Source organism: Tribolium castaneum, chromosome 2 (genome assembly GCF_031307605.1).
Source record: "Tribolium castaneum strain GA2 chromosome 2, icTriCast1.1, whole genome shotgun sequence".
NCBI lineage: Eukaryota > Metazoa > Arthropoda > Insecta > Coleoptera > Tenebrionidae > Tribolium > Tribolium castaneum.
Genome location: NC_087395.1, coordinates 24,033,181 through 24,050,560, shown reverse-complemented (window position 1 = coordinate 24,050,560; position 17,380 = coordinate 24,033,181). Strand labels below are relative to the sequence as shown.

At 40.8% G+C, this 17,380-nt stretch overlaps 6 protein-coding genes and 1 long non-coding RNA gene across 7 annotated transcripts in view; 4 read left to right on the top strand and 3 right to left on the bottom strand.

Moving 5' to 3' along the window:
- The window catches only part of LOC663281 (uncharacterized), a 44,941-nt gene extending 35,086 nt beyond the window's left edge, over positions 1-9,855 (bottom strand). Inside the window, exons 1-2 of the mRNA XM_064354790.1 lie at positions 9,593-9,855; positions 4,878-4,933 (exon numbers count right to left, since the gene is read on the bottom strand). Of these exons, the coding sequence (XP_064210860.1) occupies positions 4,878-4,933; positions 9,593-9,730 (194 nt within the window). The 5' untranslated portion in view covers positions 9,731-9,855. The remainder of the gene's footprint in view (positions 1-4,877; positions 4,934-9,592) is intronic.
- LOC135265281 (uncharacterized) lies at positions 2,970-4,241 on the top strand. The gene is made up of 2 exons (XR_010332877.1): positions 2,970-3,347; positions 3,438-4,241. It is a non-coding gene; the product is annotated as an uncharacterized LOC135265281 (long non-coding RNA).
- A 273-nt stretch (positions 9,856-10,128) lies between the features above and the next one.
- Sbds (SBDS ribosome maturation factor) lies at positions 10,129-11,400 on the top strand. The gene is made up of 3 exons (XM_969250.5): positions 10,129-10,289; positions 10,390-10,649; positions 10,696-11,400. Exons 2-3 carry the CDS (start codon positions 10,519-10,521, stop codon positions 11,321-11,323), a joined length of 759 nt encoding a protein of 252 aa, XP_974343.1. The 5' UTR covers positions 10,129-10,289; positions 10,390-10,518; the 3' UTR covers positions 11,324-11,400.
- On the bottom strand, positions 11,327-12,195 carry LOC663166 (corrinoid adenosyltransferase MMAB). Its single transcript, XM_969225.4, has 3 exons — positions 12,056-12,195; positions 11,664-12,009; positions 11,327-11,617 (listed from the first exon to the last, which is right to left on the bottom strand). Exons 1-3 carry the CDS (start codon positions 12,115-12,117, stop codon positions 11,387-11,389), a joined length of 639 nt encoding a protein of 212 aa, XP_974318.1. The 5' UTR covers positions 12,118-12,195; the 3' UTR covers positions 11,327-11,386.
- Positions 12,196-12,331: 136 nt separating this feature from the next.
- Positions 12,332-12,810, top strand: LOC100142259 (LYR motif-containing protein 9). Its single transcript, XM_064354599.1, has 3 exons — positions 12,332-12,481; positions 12,533-12,625; positions 12,671-12,810. Exons 1-3 carry the CDS (start codon positions 12,332-12,334, stop codon positions 12,686-12,688), a joined length of 261 nt encoding a protein of 86 aa, XP_064210669.1. The 3' UTR covers positions 12,689-12,810.
- Positions 12,690-14,475, top strand: LOC135265213 (uncharacterized protein). Its single transcript, XM_008200065.3, has one exon. It carries the CDS (start codon positions 12,690-12,692, stop codon positions 14,427-14,429), a length of 1,740 nt encoding a protein of 579 aa, XP_008198287.1. The 3' UTR covers positions 14,430-14,475.
- On the bottom strand, positions 14,420-16,307 carry LOC661617 (large ribosomal subunit protein uL23). Its single transcript, XM_008200067.3, has 2 exons — positions 15,724-16,307; positions 14,420-15,397 (listed from the first exon to the last, which is right to left on the bottom strand). The coding sequence occupies exons 1-2, from the start codon at positions 15,758-15,760 to the stop codon at positions 14,526-14,528; spliced, it is 909 nt and encodes a 302-aa protein (XP_008198289.1). The 5' UTR covers positions 15,761-16,307; the 3' UTR covers positions 14,420-14,525.
- Between the last annotated feature and the right edge of the window lie 1,073 nt (positions 16,308-17,380).

The window sequence follows — 17,380 nt, the reverse complement described above, 5'->3', positions numbered from 1 at the left end:
ACAATTTTCGTTCGCACTTTTTCACTTTTTACACCGTGTCCCGCAGTACAGTTAGATGCACACAAAGCCCATGCATGGGTGAACGACCATTATCGTACTCAGCGGCAATGCCTGCCTTCACTACGCTCGGCCAAACGGGAAAATATTCCGGACAATGGACGAAAGGGTTGATGGACACGCGAGGGTTGTCCGGACGTTGGCCTTACGATGATGACGTCGGCGACGGCGTCGCGACGACGGAAAAATCGAAAAACCGATGACGAAAACCACAGTTGCGTGATTTGGAGACGTAACTATTGCCTCTTCCACAGAGAATGGGGGTGTTTTACGGTAATGACAAGACGATTAGTGGCGCCCTGAATAGCATGCTGAAGGGCCGTGGGTGGTGAAAACATGCAAATGAAGGGGCATTCCGGTGGGGAAAGAATCGATAAAGGAAATGGAACACAGCATTTCACCAACTCACAAAATAGTCACATCTACGTACTCGTAAATCAGCATTTTTGCCGCTTTAAAGGAGAAAATTTACACAATTTAATTTAAAAATATTTATTTTCAAAGCTCGCTTTAGTCGTTAAAAAAGCTCAATTGAATATATTATACTATATTCAAAATGGTGGGAGTCACAAAATAAGTTTGGTAAGATTTTGAGTGAACTGGCAAATTATTTCACTGTAAAAAAAACATTACAATTGTTGATAGAAAAGCTGTAAGGCTTAATTATGACTGATTTAAAATTCAAGCAGTTTTTTGCACCCACAGTCGATTTTCTCCAGTTTCAATAGCCCCGAGTATCTCGCATCAAAAAATGCCTTGTTACCTTACCATTATGATTCTTTAATTGTCTGGTATCTCACCTTCAGATCAGCTTATTTACGTTTTGTGAACACGATCCCGCGAGCAGTAAAACCGACATAAAGTAATTTTCGAGTGTAAATATTTATTCACGTATTTCCCGAATATTTAGTTGCTAAAATGTTAAGTAAATAATTCTTTGAATTCATATTTGTTGCCAAATTTCTCCTTTTTGAGTAGGTAATTGCCAAAAATCTGTGCCCTTTTGAACTCTTTCGACATGCTTTCACCACGACTTTCGCTCGTCACAAATTCGTCAATTATCCAGACGGAAAAAATCGTCCGGTTTCTGGAACAAACCCGCTTCTAAATATAGCGTGGCCGGCCGGCCATTTTGAGAAAAATACAAAATCATCAAGTGCGACACAACTTCTACGAAAACACAAGGGGCGTTCCGCGTTAATAATTCATTTTATTCTTGGTATCGTTACAATGTGTCCATGAAGGCCATCCGACGCAGCGTCGCTAATCGCTCCGGGTGAAGCCCGGAATCGGGAAATACTTTCAACACAATAAAAACGTCGTTTTCACTCGTAATTTCCTAATAATAATTGTATTTTTTCCTCGTCCGAGTTCACGTATTCGCTCGAATTAGCCGTCAACGCGAACAAAGAAACTTTCTAAAAGGCGCCTCAACTGACATTTATTAAATCGATATCAAAAGAGAGGAAGTACGTAACTGCTTGATTACGCGCTACAACAGGAACACGAAAAATCTCGAGAAAAATCCGCTTATTACCCAACGATGCACTTCTGACACGATTCTCACCGTTGGCGATGTCGAAATCGCATTGTTTTACGTAATTGTGTGAGAGCATTCGCGTAATAAATATTTGAATAAAATCAAAAGCGCAAAAACCTTGATTTCTGACAAAGGCGTGCGTCTTGGTGGAACATCTGCACCGTGTCGGACAACGCGCCAGCCAAGAGATTAATGGACGTGCCAAGGTTGCCAATTTAGACCAATAAAACAATGCGAGTTTGCGAACGACGACAATTAATCGCTCGTCGCTAATTCGCACCCAAAAAATCTATTCCGAGGAGCAGATGTGACCCGACACGTTGTCGCTGTGTCGTCTATTTGTCAGTTGAAACACGTCTTTCAGGAGGAAGAAATGAGTTTTGAATTTACTAGCATGGAAAATACACAAAGGTCACTCACATCGCACACATGGCTCATTTGATGCACACTTAGTGCAACACTGTTTTAAATAGCTCGCGGATTATCTGCAAAACGCGAGACGTTTTCAGGTTGGCACACTTGAGACAAAGTTCTATTGACCATCGAACTTCAAAAGAAAAATCTAAATCAAGCAATAACCAAATAATGATATCCTTTTAAATATTTGGTCTTCAAACTTATCAAAGAAATTCCTCATTTCCCCTACATTTTTGTCGTAAAATACCAATTTCTCACATCCTTTACGCAATCGATAAAAATTATTCATGGTATTATCATTATTATTTACTTTTAAGTGCTAAATTAGCGAACCCATTGTTGACACAAGCTGTGTAAAGTGTTAGTAAGTGACAAATTTGTCACGTCTGGTAGCCAGTTTACAAAAATCCGTAAGATAAGTAAAATTTCCTTGGTCAATAAAAACACTGCCGGGCCATTACAGAGCCGAAAAACCAGTTGTGGAGCGATTAAATCGCTAGATATTTCGCAAAAACAGGATAAAATACGGCCAATCAATTCGCAAATTAATTTTCCTCCAACATCTCGCCTTTGCTCGTTAAAAATTCGATTAAATCTCAAACGTTGGCGTATAAACGCTCATCCGAGCCATAAAAGTTCCGTGCGCAAAGTCGCTGATTAAAATTGTCAAATGTCGCTTTTGGCGAATAATTGGCTTTCATGACGAATCATTTTTTGCCGAAAGTAATTGTCATGTCGGTGAAGTAATCGATTAAGAAACCGTAACACGAGCTGGCCCACATCCTAAATTATATAACGTTATAAAAATAAATTAAATTCGCCCCGAATTTGGCCTTCTTTTGTAATAACAATAGCAGTTTCATTGTGGTGAGGAGCAAGTGGCATATCACGCGTTTATTGGCGTCCTTCGATTTTTTCAGACCTTGATAGTTCAGATCGGGTTTTCTTCAGACGGAAAGGCATTAAATATCAAAACGCTCGCATTGCATCAGCGCACAAAACCGCACGATCCGATTACAAAAATGGGGCGGTTTTTCGCCCTCGTAACGAAGTGGAATTATTACAAACACAATTATGTAATTCGAGATATTTATACAACGTAACATGTGGTTAAACACTTGGACATTACTTTCTAAGAAGTGTTTATTGTTTTAAGTTGTGTGTGTCGATAAACAGACTTGTAAACGTGGCGAAAGAGAGGAAAAAAAGGAAAAGTGATAATCTCGTCGAAGCGGTGCAACTTTCCAATTATTACAATAATTCAGAGCGCTGCGGTGGACAAAAAATATAGTCATTAAAAGGCAATCAAGAGAGACAAGACGAGACGTTTAAGGTAATGACTGCGAGAGCTTGAGAAAGGGGCCATAATTGCGAAAATTGGACGATTTGCTGGATACAAAAAAATGTCAATTTAATTTTGCAGGAAAACTGGGCTTTTTTCTCCTCCATCAGCCAGGAATTTAGAAAGGAATCACCCGATAATTGCGCACTTTTGCCAACCCACCGCTCATAATAATTACACAAGTGTTTTACCCGCGAATTAGCCGAGTGAAACCGATTCTCTCGCTTAAAAATCATTAATCGAATTCGATTGTTCGAAAGTTGAGCTTGCTTATACAGTTAGAAAAGACTCGTTGAATGAGATCGCACCCATCAATGGGCAAAAGCAGTAGCAGATGTTGGTCGAAGACGACGACAACGACGACAATCGGATGCGAAACGCGACGAGAATAATTCATGATTTTGGGTCCGTTGGACGGGAACGGGAATAAAGTACGTGTTCGGGTTTTCTGAAAACGTTTTTAGACCAATGGCGTCGCACCAAACACAGAGAGGATGTCCTAATTAAACGTCGAAGGCCGTCATCGCGCCGGCAAGAACAAAGAGATATGTCGTGACGATACGCCCAAAACTTGTCTTTATTTTTCAATAAGGAACCCATCGATTTCTCGTTGGCAATTTTAATTGGAGAGCTGCTTCAATTTTTGAAAAATTGAAACGCATTGAATGGTAATTTTTGACGCTCGACTGGAGAATCATTTTATCGGATGTGTCCCATTTGGTGCAGCTGGATGGAACCCGTTTCTTTGTTACGTCCCTTCTTTTCACCAGCTCGATGATCACAATCGGTACCAAAAATGTAACACCGTGTGGGCACGGAAAATTTTAAACATTTTTTTCATTTTTGAGTTGTTGACAAATACCAACAATAAATTTCTAATTCATTTGGAAAGGTCGGAGTGATCATCACATTATTAAGCGTGTTATTAATGAACAGGGAAGTCGAGTACGCCATTTATTATTACACAGGGGTGTTGACCGTAGCGCACTTGACGCAGCTTTTGTTAGCAGGTTTTACACGAGAGACTATTATTATCTGATCTAATTTCAACTCTAAAGTTTCACCCTTTGACATTAGCAACCCTGCGGCCGAAAAATCGGTATTTCTCCAATGACGCAACGTCTGCGTAAATAAAACAATACACCGCTTGTATACAAATCGTCGACAAACTGCTCCAATTTCCAAGCAATTTTCCGCGTCGTATTGCGTGTTCGGTATTATAAAGAACGGTTTTTATCTCTACATCTAGACATAAATTAGTTAAGATCCACTCTCTTGTCTATTACTATCATTAGTTGACAAAGAACGTTTCGCTCCGTCGACACACCGCGGTTTATTTTGCGCAACGCGATAAAAACGTTACCCAAATAATAACAACACAGTGGGTTGAGAAATAAATTCGATTTATATTTCGGCAACGCGGTGCGAAAATCACGACCCACTTCTTTTGTCCGGATCCGGAACACGTGTCCATAACTGTAGTGAAATGTAACCGAAATCTTCCGGAAACAAAACACTCACCTTTTCGGGGTCCGGTTCGTGTCCATGTTGTCATCTTGCGGTCCGGTCGATCCCTCCTGAAACAAAACACAATTTTCCAGTTTTGTTTCATTTATCCGGCACGTGGCGTCCAGGAAGAAATTTCAGTTTCCAATTTCAAGGCTATAGCCGATAACAACAAGAGTTTTGCATCTATAACGGACTACTAACCCCCATTCGTGTAATTTTTCGACCTTCCGACTGTTTATTGAATTTACAAACATTGTTGAAGGTCTCTTACCGTTAAAATTAACACTTGAGTGTAAGATTCGCGCCCTAAATATTACGTGTAACGGATCAGATTTCTTGCTTAAAACGTCAAGGGCAGCCGAATTAATTCGACAAAAAATTTCACTAAATAGTGTTACAAACCGCATTATCATTCGCACTAATAAATATTCACATTTTACGGTATAAATTCGTCGTTTCCTTTTCCTTCGACCGAAAGATAACAAAAAACGAACACCAAATATATTTTTTGTCGGTTACGAAACAGTTTCGTATCCATTAACTTTCAGATTTTATAATTGACAGCAGTAATGACCCCTGAATTCGTAATTTATAGCGAAGAAACTAATTTTGTGCAAATTAGAACCTAATTTACCTTATTTGGCTCAAACGTAAACAGAAATTTTGACGAGACGATGTAATTTTTTCCGAGCTAATCAAGAGAATCTACCGATTCGTCAGCGATCTCTAATTGAGTATTACCAGAAATGGGCCGAATCGACAAAAACGTAACCTCGAAAAGCGTCTCGTTTCAATAAAGCTGATTTTTTTAAAAATCCGACATGCTTTCTCTCGCCGACACGAACACATCGACATACTGGAGAATCCGTATCTCCTTATATGGAAAAGTTGTGCACCGAGGAGAACAACAGTACGAATTTAATCCTTATCTGATCAGATAATAGGCAAAAATGGTAAATTTCGTCTCTAGTCGCGACGTCACATCACCGACCCGATTCGAATCCATTACAAAACTCCACTTCTTGTAATTATTCCTCCACTGCAACACTCCTCATGCATAATTAAGTGCCATAATAACATGATTCATGAGCTTTAATTGGTTAACACAGAACCGAGCAAAAAAGCGAGTTCACTCAACCGTTGATCACATGCCGTTCTTCCTCCTATCGTGCAACCATTTTAGTCACTTATCGCGAGATTCATTTAATAATTTTCCAAAACAAAAGTTCGTTGCCTTGGCGGAGGGTGCCGACCGCGAAATTTCACTTCCATAATAGCGAAGTGGGTCGAATTTTCTTGGTACACCCTTAATGTAATTGCACGCCCACGAGTTGAAATTTCGAAAGAGTCATTAGCATTGTGAATGAAAATTCACAGAGATGGTATAATCAAAACAAAAATAACTATGGTTTCGAGTGGAGAGAAAGCCGAGAAATGCATGTTGGTCTAAACCATAATCGGTTTATTAGCACCCTCCATCAAATGTCGTTGGCATCAATTGACGGCTGTGTCAATTTACTGACACAGTTCGATGGGACAATGGGATTGGGTTGGGTCATGGTGCGGTTTTCTAATGCAGATTAGAGACTTTTTCTCGCATTTTTAATTGTACTTTTGACATATCTGGTGCAGAACTAGATTTAAATCAGACACGGTTTTTCTGTGTCGTAACGCACAAGTACTGTCGCACAAGCTGTCCCAAAAAATTATACTACGAGAAATGTTTTATTAAATGATTTTGCTTTAACAACTGGTTTTATTCCAATCCCTTCCTCCAAAAAATGCAACTTATTATCAAAAGATACAGTCAATATTATAAAGATTCTCGAAACTATGGAGCAATCGATCAGATAAACTAATCATTCCAGTGAAAGTTATTAATAAAATTTTAACAGCTCGTTACTTTTATGCACTAATATGCAACTGATAATGAAACTGGGTTGACAGGTGGCAAACTTTTAATTGTTGTAAAAATAATTATGGAAATAAAAAATAATGAGCTGCAGTAATTCTACCCAAACTGCAGGATTCTGGCCCATTTATTTCAGTTTACGCAACAGCCGGCAGGACCTCCATTACTTTTTTTCATCTCTCCGACCATTTAACCACTTAAAATATACACGCAATATAATCCCAAACAAACAAATCCACTTTCTCTCTTTTGTTCAGACACGTCGATTGTAATAAAACTTCCATCTCGATTCGGAAACCCATCGTCCAGTCTGCTATAGTTCACGCACAAAGTGCGTAGGTTTATTTACAAACAGCCTAATTATAATGCACGCTCGAGATGTTGAAACGATTTGCATAAAAATTCGCTTTATTAAGACACGCAGGAAAAAAACAATACCAACTACGACATGTTTTATTTATCATATTAATTTGCATTTTAATCGCGGTTTAATTACAATATTCAATTTATATTTCATCGGCCAAACATTCCGGGTATTTTATTTTTTCTTTCAATCATCCGGTCGAAAAATTGGCATAATCATCGTCGATTTTCTAGCGAAATGGGTTAAAATGGCGCCGGAATACAATGCAAGACCGCCGTCATTTCCGCATGACATCAATTTTTAATATGTGCAATTACGACGCGTTTTTCGATCGACATGTAACGGTCCGTCGCCGACTTCCACGCTTTACCGACCAACGAAATCTATCGATTTCGATCTGTCAACTTTCACGACGACAAAAACCTCACCCGGATAGGTCATTAATAAACTTTTCGTAATCGCAGGAAATTAAGACGATATAGAGTGCAATAATTACATGACTTAAGTCGGTTACTACCGGCTCGGATTGTATAATTTCATTAGCGCTGGAAAAAAATGATAGCAAGGCGGGAAAGTCGACGAAATGCGATAAGAATTCGTTATTACCTCATGAGAATAACTCCTGAAAGGTTGAATTAACGTCGGAATTTTCAGATTCTGCAAATGTCGTTACGTAACATTCCATTACGGCCATTTTAATTACTTATACGCTTACAAGGTTGTGTTGCAATTCCGCGGCCTCCTAAATTGCTTTTCGACTTATCTACATATAGACAACTTTTTTCCATCTATCCATATTTGAGAAGACGCAAAAAGCGAGACGTGAGGATGAGCAGTCGTGAGAATATCAACATTGAAATTACTTCCTTATCATAAAGTTAACTCGAGATTAATGAGAATTGCTCCCAAGTGGACGAAAAATATTCAACACGTCTAAGATGATTCCCGTTTTGTATTGATTCAAACGACACGTGCACGTAAATGATTATCTCTGGCAAATTATCAACCAAGCGATAAAAAACATAAACATAAATCCGAGATTAATAACACCACACTTTTTGTTCTTTTTGGTGAAAATCTCTGCTTGACGTCCTCACCCATAAATTTTAATTATTAATGAGAGAAAAGAAAGATTAGACCTGTATCAAATCGCATAAATTGCCAGAAGCCAAGAAAATGTCAACATTATTCATTTCATTTTCTAAATATGGCTCGCTTTAAAAAATCAAGCAAATACTAGCATGTTATCAAGTGTCACGTTAATCCGAATTGAAAAATCGGAAACTCTCTTAATTCAAAACATCAACAACATAGAAAATCACAATTTGGAAAACAATGAAAAAAATCGGGGTTAATTTAAAAGTTTTAAAATTCCTTTTTTATTTGAAAACAGTTTCCATTTGCAAGATTTATTCATTTAAATATTGACATAATACATACATGTTTGAATACATATCTACACTTTATTTCTTTTTACGTGAAAACAAACGTGATGCTTGCTTTTTATATTTCGTAAATATTTGTGGCCTCCGCAATGCCAGTTATTTCATATTTTAATTTTTTTACTATAATACGTATTGTGTTTCTTCAATTTCACTTCAAAAACTTGCAACAATTGTAAAATGTATGCATATCTATTAAAATCAAATTAAAACTTTTCCGAACTTTCATTAAGCAAACATTACTTATGCTAATGCAAACATAAAGGGAGACAACATTTACATTTCTAGTCAAAATCTCACTTGTAATTTTTGTGCTGTAAAATGCTCATTTCTCCAAGCATTGACATGCCAATTCTGGCCAATAGCTAAAAATAGTCTCTACACACAAAAACGGTGTCAATGTGCGGAATTTTTCTAAAATTATATCAGAGGAAAGTCATTAAAATAATTTCAAGAATTAATTAGATAAACACATCCAGTTTATTACTCACCAAGAAATAATTAATTAAATGCCATTACTACGATAGATCGCCAATTTCTCATACAGTTTGCATAAATTCCTAGTCACATTTCCGCATGAAAAACTGTAAATTAGTACTTTGTGTTGTTTTTAGAATCGTACGTTGAAATCCGCTCCACATTTTCATTATCACAAAACAAACCGAAAACCACAAACAGAAAACACAAAGTGGACTGCTTGCCGTCTTAACAATCTCGTTATCACACTTTTTAAACAGAAAACCTGGGCGTGAAAGTACCAAATTTCATCAATTATCAATTTTTTGTAATTAGATAACAACGGTAACCCGATCTATGCCAGGATTAACTCCTCAAAAACCTAATCCCTTTAACAACATGACTCATATAATCCGTTTTTTAGACGGAATTTTCTCCAGCCCCTCGATCAATGAATTGCAAATCGGCCCCCGAACCGGTCCAACGTCTATTGATTCGTTTTCCTGGTGCCGGAGGCGCCCAAAAAACCCTTCCTGTGTAAACACATACTCACTTTGGGCCTAAGACGCACCCTTGGGGGCTTCCACGAAGTGTTTCCGTTGGCGCTGCCGCCGCCGCCGCCGGAGAACAGGATGCTCTCCCATGGGGACGGCGGGTTCGGGGTCCTCGGGGGCGGCAAAATGTACAACATTGCTCACACGAATCACCAAGACATTGCGTACAATGGGGTTGTTTAACCGTTTTTTCACGACACTCGCACCGAGACTGCTTGCAGCAAACTGACAGAACAGCTGCGAGTACGATGGGAGAGCTGCGGCACGACAACCGCACGATACTAAAAACCCTGGTACCGTTATTGTCCAACTTGGGAATAAACGGGTCGGAAAAGGTGACAGCAATGGGTTTTATGCCTTTTTTGGTAGCGGATTTGAGAAAATGACCAAAACCGAACCGTCGGGGCAATTTCACGTTATCAAAACACGGGGATATGTTTGTTTACTTTGGCTGACAAGAACCCTATTATTCACTCGGAGATTAGATAAGATCTTGCTCAAATATAACCTTAATTTGAATCTCGGTGTTTTTAAGTCTCACAGTCGGGAAACTTCGCGGTTCTAAATATAAACAATGACAAGGGTTGGAAATATTTGACTTACGAGACTCGTCGGCGAATTGTTTGTGCTGGGGCTCCGCCGCACCGTCACTAGGGCCATTCTGGACTTTTCACTCGTAACACCCACATGAGTACGGTACTGTGCACGTTTTTTCAAAAAAAATAATAAACTGATATTTTTGACAATTACGAAAAGACAACAAACGTCACAATAAGCCCGTGTTCAATACTTTCAGTTCGACCAATCACATCGCCCGATTCAGAAATTAACCAATCGGCGACCAGAACCACTCAGATGTTAGCCAGGCGTCCTCTACCGGCCAACTCACCCAACTTGCCATTTAAACGTCAAAAGTCAAAAAATAATGTCGAAAATATTTACCCCCACGAACCAAATCCGGCTAACAAACATCGCCGTGGTCCGCATGAAAAAGGGCGGAAAACGTTTCGAGATCGCCTGCTACCGGAACAAAGTTGTGTCATGGAGAAACCAAGTGTAAGTAGAGCGAGTCCAGGATTGCACAATTTGACTTGATTTTCAGTGAAAAGGACATTGATGAGGTGTTGCAATCCCACACCGTCTTCGCCAACGTTTCCAAAGGCCAAGTTGCGAAAAAAGAGGATCTAGTCAAGGCGTTCAATACCGAGGATCAGACAGAAATCTGCAAAGAAATCCTCCTGAAGGGCGAACTGCAAGTCTCCGACAAAGAGCGGCAAAGCCAAATCGACCAACTGTTCAAAGATATCGCAACGACGGTCGCCGAAAAATGCATAAACCCCGAACTGAAGCGCCCGTACCCCGTCACAATCATAGAAAAAGCCATGAAAGATGCACACTATTCAGTCAAGCCCAACCAATCGGCTAAACAGCAGGCGCTTCAGGTGATTAAGCTGCTGAAGGAGCAAATCCCGCTCGAACGAGCCAAGATGCGGCTTAAGGTCATATCGAAGGGAAAAGTCGCCAAAAAAATGAAGGACAAAATCGGCAAGTTCGAGAGCGTGGAAGTGGAGAAAGAGGACCGCGATGACGACCAACTAACGCTAATTTTTTTGGTGGACCCTGGGCACTTCAAGGAAATCGACACGATGGTGCAAGCGGAAATTAAGAACGGCTCCTACCTTGAGGTATTATCATACAAAGAAATGGCCTCAGGTCTTGAACAGTTGTAACAGTTTTGTTGATATTTTTTTATTAAAACTTTGTAAACTTTCCTATGTACAAAATGTAATAAATTATTGAGCTTGGACTTTCTCGTCGGGTTTGGGGATATAGATCGACTCCGTCCTCTTGTCTAACTTAGCGGCCATTCGTGAGACGATAAACAAAAAGTCCGAGAGTCTATTGAGGTAAATAAGGGCCTCGTTGTGCAAATGCCCTTCGTTCACCAGAGGAACGATCACGCGCTCAGTCCGGCGACAAACCGCCCGTGCAACGTGCAGAGACGCACTCGGGATGCCGCCCCCCTGAAACCCACAATTACCACACCCGAAAACGCACCAAATCAATTACAGGAATAATGTACTGTTCAGGCGGCGGCAACTGCTTCGAGTATTCCAAGATCCAGTCTTCCAGCTCTTTGGTGTAGTTTTTCGGGATGATTTTCTTCGCCTGGTCGTTCGAGCGCGAAATCGCCGTGCTTAAATCTATGATTATTGTCTGAATTCGCTTGAGTTTGTCTGAGTATTCGTGCTCCGCCTCTTGTGCATACTCGCGGGCCAGGCCTATGTGGCTTAGCAGCTCCTCGGCGGCCCCGATAGCCTCGAAGATCTTTGAGTCTTTGGGTAGAGTATCAGAAGTGAGGGTTTTGGACGTGCCACGGTCACCGTCACGATTAAAGTACTCCTGAGGGGGCTTCCTAAACCCAATTAAAAATAAACGGGCACGGGACCCCCACAACTTACTTATCACAATATTGGCGCAAAAGTGTGCTCACTTGGGGCCGGAATAAACGGCGGAAGACCATCGTTTGCTGGGAAATTGACGGATGGTGAGGTTAGGGTGGCGGTGTCAAAAGTTACGTCACTCACACCCGGAAAACTACGATAATTAGCGCAAATCAAGCAAATGCGTTCACAAGCCAAGCTCTACCAGCATTTTAATTAATTGCGAACGGTCCGATTTGATTATTTCATCAGTGGTGTCACGGGTTCAATTTTCGGCGAACATAACCCCAAACTATGTCCAAGACTTGCATGCAATTCTTTCGCTTTAGTCACTGCACCAGTAAAGCCGATACGTCCCCGAAGGCCCTATACCGGCACTTGATACGCCAGTGTGAGAAACTGCCCGAAGGGCCCCAAAAATATTACAAGTTTATGATCAAACAGGTAAGTAAGTTCGTGCCAAGTTGGCGGAGTCACCCAAATATTCGATTTAAGAGTTTCAAACAGCACGTTAATGAAACCGACCCCCAACGCATCCAACAAATCGTCGCAAGGTCTTACGAGGACGCTGACTGGGTCTTGAAAAAAGTGAGTTGCGTAAGTGGTTTAGCAAAAAACGAGTTCAATTTCTAGTATCTTGGGAAACAGTAACATGGAGGAGGTCCCCCTGGTCAGGAGTTGCACTCAAGTCCCTTTGGAAAATTTCTGGAAGGCTGTTTTAGTTTACCACAATAGGCCCCACGTGATCAATCGCAAATTAGCAGCGATTGTGCCCCTTATCTTTTGCAAAATCACACTCAACTGCCCTGGCGTTAAACGCCTGAGGGACGTTTTCACCTGGGAGTCCCTCATATACGAAGTTAGAAAGTTACCCGACTTGTCCCAAATCACTCCACAATTTATTAAAAATATCACGGAAATTTACGACAAAAAAGCCACAGTTGAGGAAACGGCGCTAGAGACATTGGATAATTGTTACGAGGGCACTTTTCTATCAATTCGACAGTTACTTTCGCGCAAAAACAACGAAAAATGCCTTGAAATCGCAATTTTTGATAAAGACACCCAAACTGTTACTTTTCTCGCCGCTCAAGAACAAACCAGTCCGATCATAGCCCCCCGATTTCCCTACCACATCCACTTGACCAAATCGGGACACCTGACTATCATTTTGAACGAATTTGAAATTGCCGAAACGGCAAGTGCTGAATGGCTTGCCGATAAATTATTTCCAAAATTGATGAAATGGAGCGAAAACGACATTAGTGACGATTCTGTGATAAAATCTCTGAGTCTTGTAGCCCCTAGTGACTACTGCACGCTTTACTCCGAATTGAAGGTGAAATACGGCAGAGATTTGGTCGAAAAGTGGCCACAAAAAGCCAAAACTGATCCCCAAAAATACGTTTTTGAGGACATCGCAATCGCGGCTTACTTGATCAGTTTATGGCGGCATTTAAAGACTGAAAATATCAATTTCGTGGACTGTGGGTGCGGCAATGGTCTCCTCGTCTATATTTTAAACAAGGAGGGTTTCAAGGGCTGTGGTTTCGATATTCGAAGTCGGCAAGTTTGGGAGATTTACGGGGGCGAAGCCGACCTTCGCACAGGTGCAGTCACCCCAGAGTCAATTTATCCGGACGCCACTTGGCTCATTGGTAATCACTCGGACGAGCTAACACCTTGGATTCCGATCATTGCACTCAACAGTTCACCCAAGACGAATTTTTTCGTTCTGCCTTGTTGCCCGTACGACTTAAGTGGTCGCAAATATGTTAGAATTAACGCTGCATTAAGCCAGTATGGGGACTATTTGGATTATGTTAAAAATATTTCCACAATGTGTGGATTTACGACGTCGGTTGACAAGCTGAGGATTCCGTCAACGAAAAGAACTTGCCTTGTGGGAAACAAAAATGAGCCCGAGCTTGAGGAAACTAGGCAAAAAATGAAGGAATTTGTTGAAAAAAATACAAGGGACTTTGTGCCGCGAGCAGCGGTCGAGAAAGTTCGTAACTGTACGAGGCTGGACCCGGATTTGAAGAAAAAAATAATTAATTTGATCGTTGACGAATTACTTCAAACACCTTGTGATTCCGAAATCTCGGACTGGAAAACCGGGGGGACAATGTCTTTGGAAGAATTGAGCCAGAAAATTTCAAGCGAGGACCGCAAGGCGCTTAAAAATGAATGTGGGGGGCTCCAAACTCTAATAAAAAATCACAGATATATTTTCGAACTGCGCAAAACTTGGGTTACACTACGTGCCCCCCAAACCCTTAAACAAACCGACAAATACAAGGACAAACCCTGCTGGTTCCACGAAAATTACCCGTACGGTTGCTTGCACTCCGCTGAAATTTGTTGTTACAAACATGTAGAAAAGAATTAATTTTTTATTTGTAAAAAAGTTTGAACAATAAAATTTTTGAAGCATCTCCAAGTTTTATTCATACGTCAAAATGTACAAAAAAAGTGAAGACACCTTTTATATGATTCCAATTTTGTTTGCTACATCTAACGCGTCGTAGTCTCTGGCTAGCCTCACGTAAGCCTTCTTCTTACCATCGGGCCTAATCAAAGTATTAACTTTCGCCACATTAATGTCGTACAGTTTCTTAACAGCGGCCCTAATGTGGTGCTTGTTAGCCCTTGTGTGCACCAAAAACACCAGAGTGTTATTATCCTCAATCTTCTTCATTGCGGCTTCAGTAGTCAAAGGGAATTTGATGATATTGTAAGCGTCCATCCTAGTCCTACTCGGAACCGATTTCCTGGGATACTTGGGATTTCTGGGCGGCCTGAAGGTCTTAGGCCGGTGGAAATGCACCGACGTCCTAATCTTCCTGGCATGGGTCCCATTTGGCCCCTTGATAACCTTCTTTTGTACCTTCAAAGCCTTTTGAACCGGAGCCGCAGGCGCTACCTTCTTCCCAACTCCCTTCTGTTGCTTAACTGGAACGGTCTTCTTCGGCTTCGTCACGATAGCCTTTGGCGGAATCTTCGGCTTCCCGGCGACTTTCGTCGTTGGCTTGCTCTTGGCCCCCGCTTTGGCCGCGGGCTTCGCCGCGGGCTTGCCCGCAGCTTTGGCGGTGGCCTTCGCGGCGGGCTTAGCCCCGGACTTGGGCTTGGAGGCGGCGGCCGGCGCCGATTTCGCGCCACCGGAAACCTTAGCGGCGGCGGCCGGCTTGGGGGCGGGTGTTTTCGCCGAGGGTTTTTTCTCAGCTGACTTGGCTGAACCGGACGCTCCGGTGGCCTTAGCGGCGGCTTTCGGGGCCGGGGCGACCTTAGACGACGACCCGGCGCCGGAGGCGGCAGCAGGGGCGGACGCCGGCTTCTTCTTTTCCTCTTTTTTGCCAGCTGGAAGTGCACGAGTGAGAAATCTGGTTGACATAACCTCATTTCGTGAGGAGGGTAAATAGAATCAGTGGTGTGAATTTGGGTGTTTTCATGGGGCTCAAAGAGATTCCCGCACAGTAAATCATCATTCTGGTCGATGGTTTGGTGGAAATGAGGGTGATTTGGGGGAGAATAACAACATGTGAACGGTGGCCGCGTGGCCGACTTGTCATGTTGTTTTTGTCGAGCTTAAGGCAATCAGATTGAAAGAAACCACACTTGAAGTCAAAAAGTATGACTTTATTTAACGAATTTGGGTTTTTTTGAGGTGGGAAACGCAAACTCACCGGATTTATCCGCTGATTTGGGTTTTGTAGGAGCCATGTTTGTCACGGTCACACAGTAAAGGCAGTAGTTACACGAATGGCCGCCGGAAGACGCTGAGCGCCTCTCATCCGGCCATTTTGACAAAGCGCTACATTCAAACCTGACGTTTCAATAAATGAAAACTTTTTTATATTCTGTGGGGCCCGTGGGCAGTCGAGTCGTAGTATCAATGCACTGGTAACATTTCACAACAATCGCTAACTTATTCGACGTCACTTTCAAATTACATCGTTTACAAAACACTTCCGGAAAAACGTCTTCATAAATCTGGTTGATAATTGTATCACCGGTCATTACCAAAGCTGCCGAAACCGTGTGCTTCCTATCACTATCCTCAAAGATAGTAGCATTAGTCCCATTGTAGGTTTTTTCCAAAATGTCCAGCGTACATTTTAAAGTTTCAATGTCTTTCTCGTCGAAATAGAGAGATTCTTCGCCACAGCTCTTGCTTGTTGTTTCATAACCGAAAAGAAGCACAGCCAAAATAACTAGTCCAATGCTTAATTCAGACATTTTCGACTGTTTCACTGAAAATTTGGCCTAATGATAGTAGTCTAATATGTGTAACTTTTTAACTCAGATTATTATGCCTACTTAGTTTTCTTAGTCATTTTCCTACGTTCTATGCATTTTTTTCAACATAAAACCCGCATTTCTACCAAAACATCTAATTGAATTTGACTTTTTACCCTGATTTTTAAAGTCCTAACTCAGATTTTTCCAAATCATCAAATCAATCATCAATTTTTTAGGAAAATGAGTCGATTTTCAAGTAATTAACTAAATTCTGGGAGTATTAATTAGCAAGATTGTTTTAAGGGCAGTTTTCCTTGATGTTTTGGGAAAATCTGACTTAGAACTTAGGGTTAAAAATCAGGGTAAAAAGTTGAATTCAATGTTGTTTTTTGATGTTTTGGTAGAAATACGGGTTTTTGTTGAAAAAAATTCATAGAACATAGGAAAATGACTAAGAAAACTAGGCATAATAATCTGAGATAAAAAGTTACACATATTAGACCACTAATTATGGTAATTGAATCGAATGAGAGAAACTAGAATCGTCAGAATGACTCGAAAACGTCAGATTACCTCTTGTTATTTGATTATTTTTTAAGAAAATGCTGAATCACCCTGTATAATTATAATTATCGTCCCGAAAAGACTGTTTCATTTTAAAGAGAAAATGATCAAGAAACTCGCCCATTACAACTCGTCAAATCTTCGATAAAAAGCAACAAAATTACAGAAAGTCGTTTCCTGTGAAACCTCCGTTTTGCATGTTAATCTAGTTTGAAAAACGCCTGCTCCACTTTCATGCCCCGTGGGTGCACCGTTGGATGGGAACACAACAATCAATTAACATCTTCATTAATAAATATTTAAGAAGAACGTTAAGCAATGTAAATGCCTGAAAAGACGTTGAATTTATTACCGCGCCCGAACCTTTTAACTGAAAAATTTACATTTCCTCGTATTTATTAAAGTCAGTCGATTTGCACAAAAGCCACAACAAAACTGTTGCGAGCGTAGTAAACAACGCATCGGATATAACACCGAATAAATGATTTCTCCAAAAAAAAAGAAAAATTTATTACGTTACAAGAATCTTTATTCCGT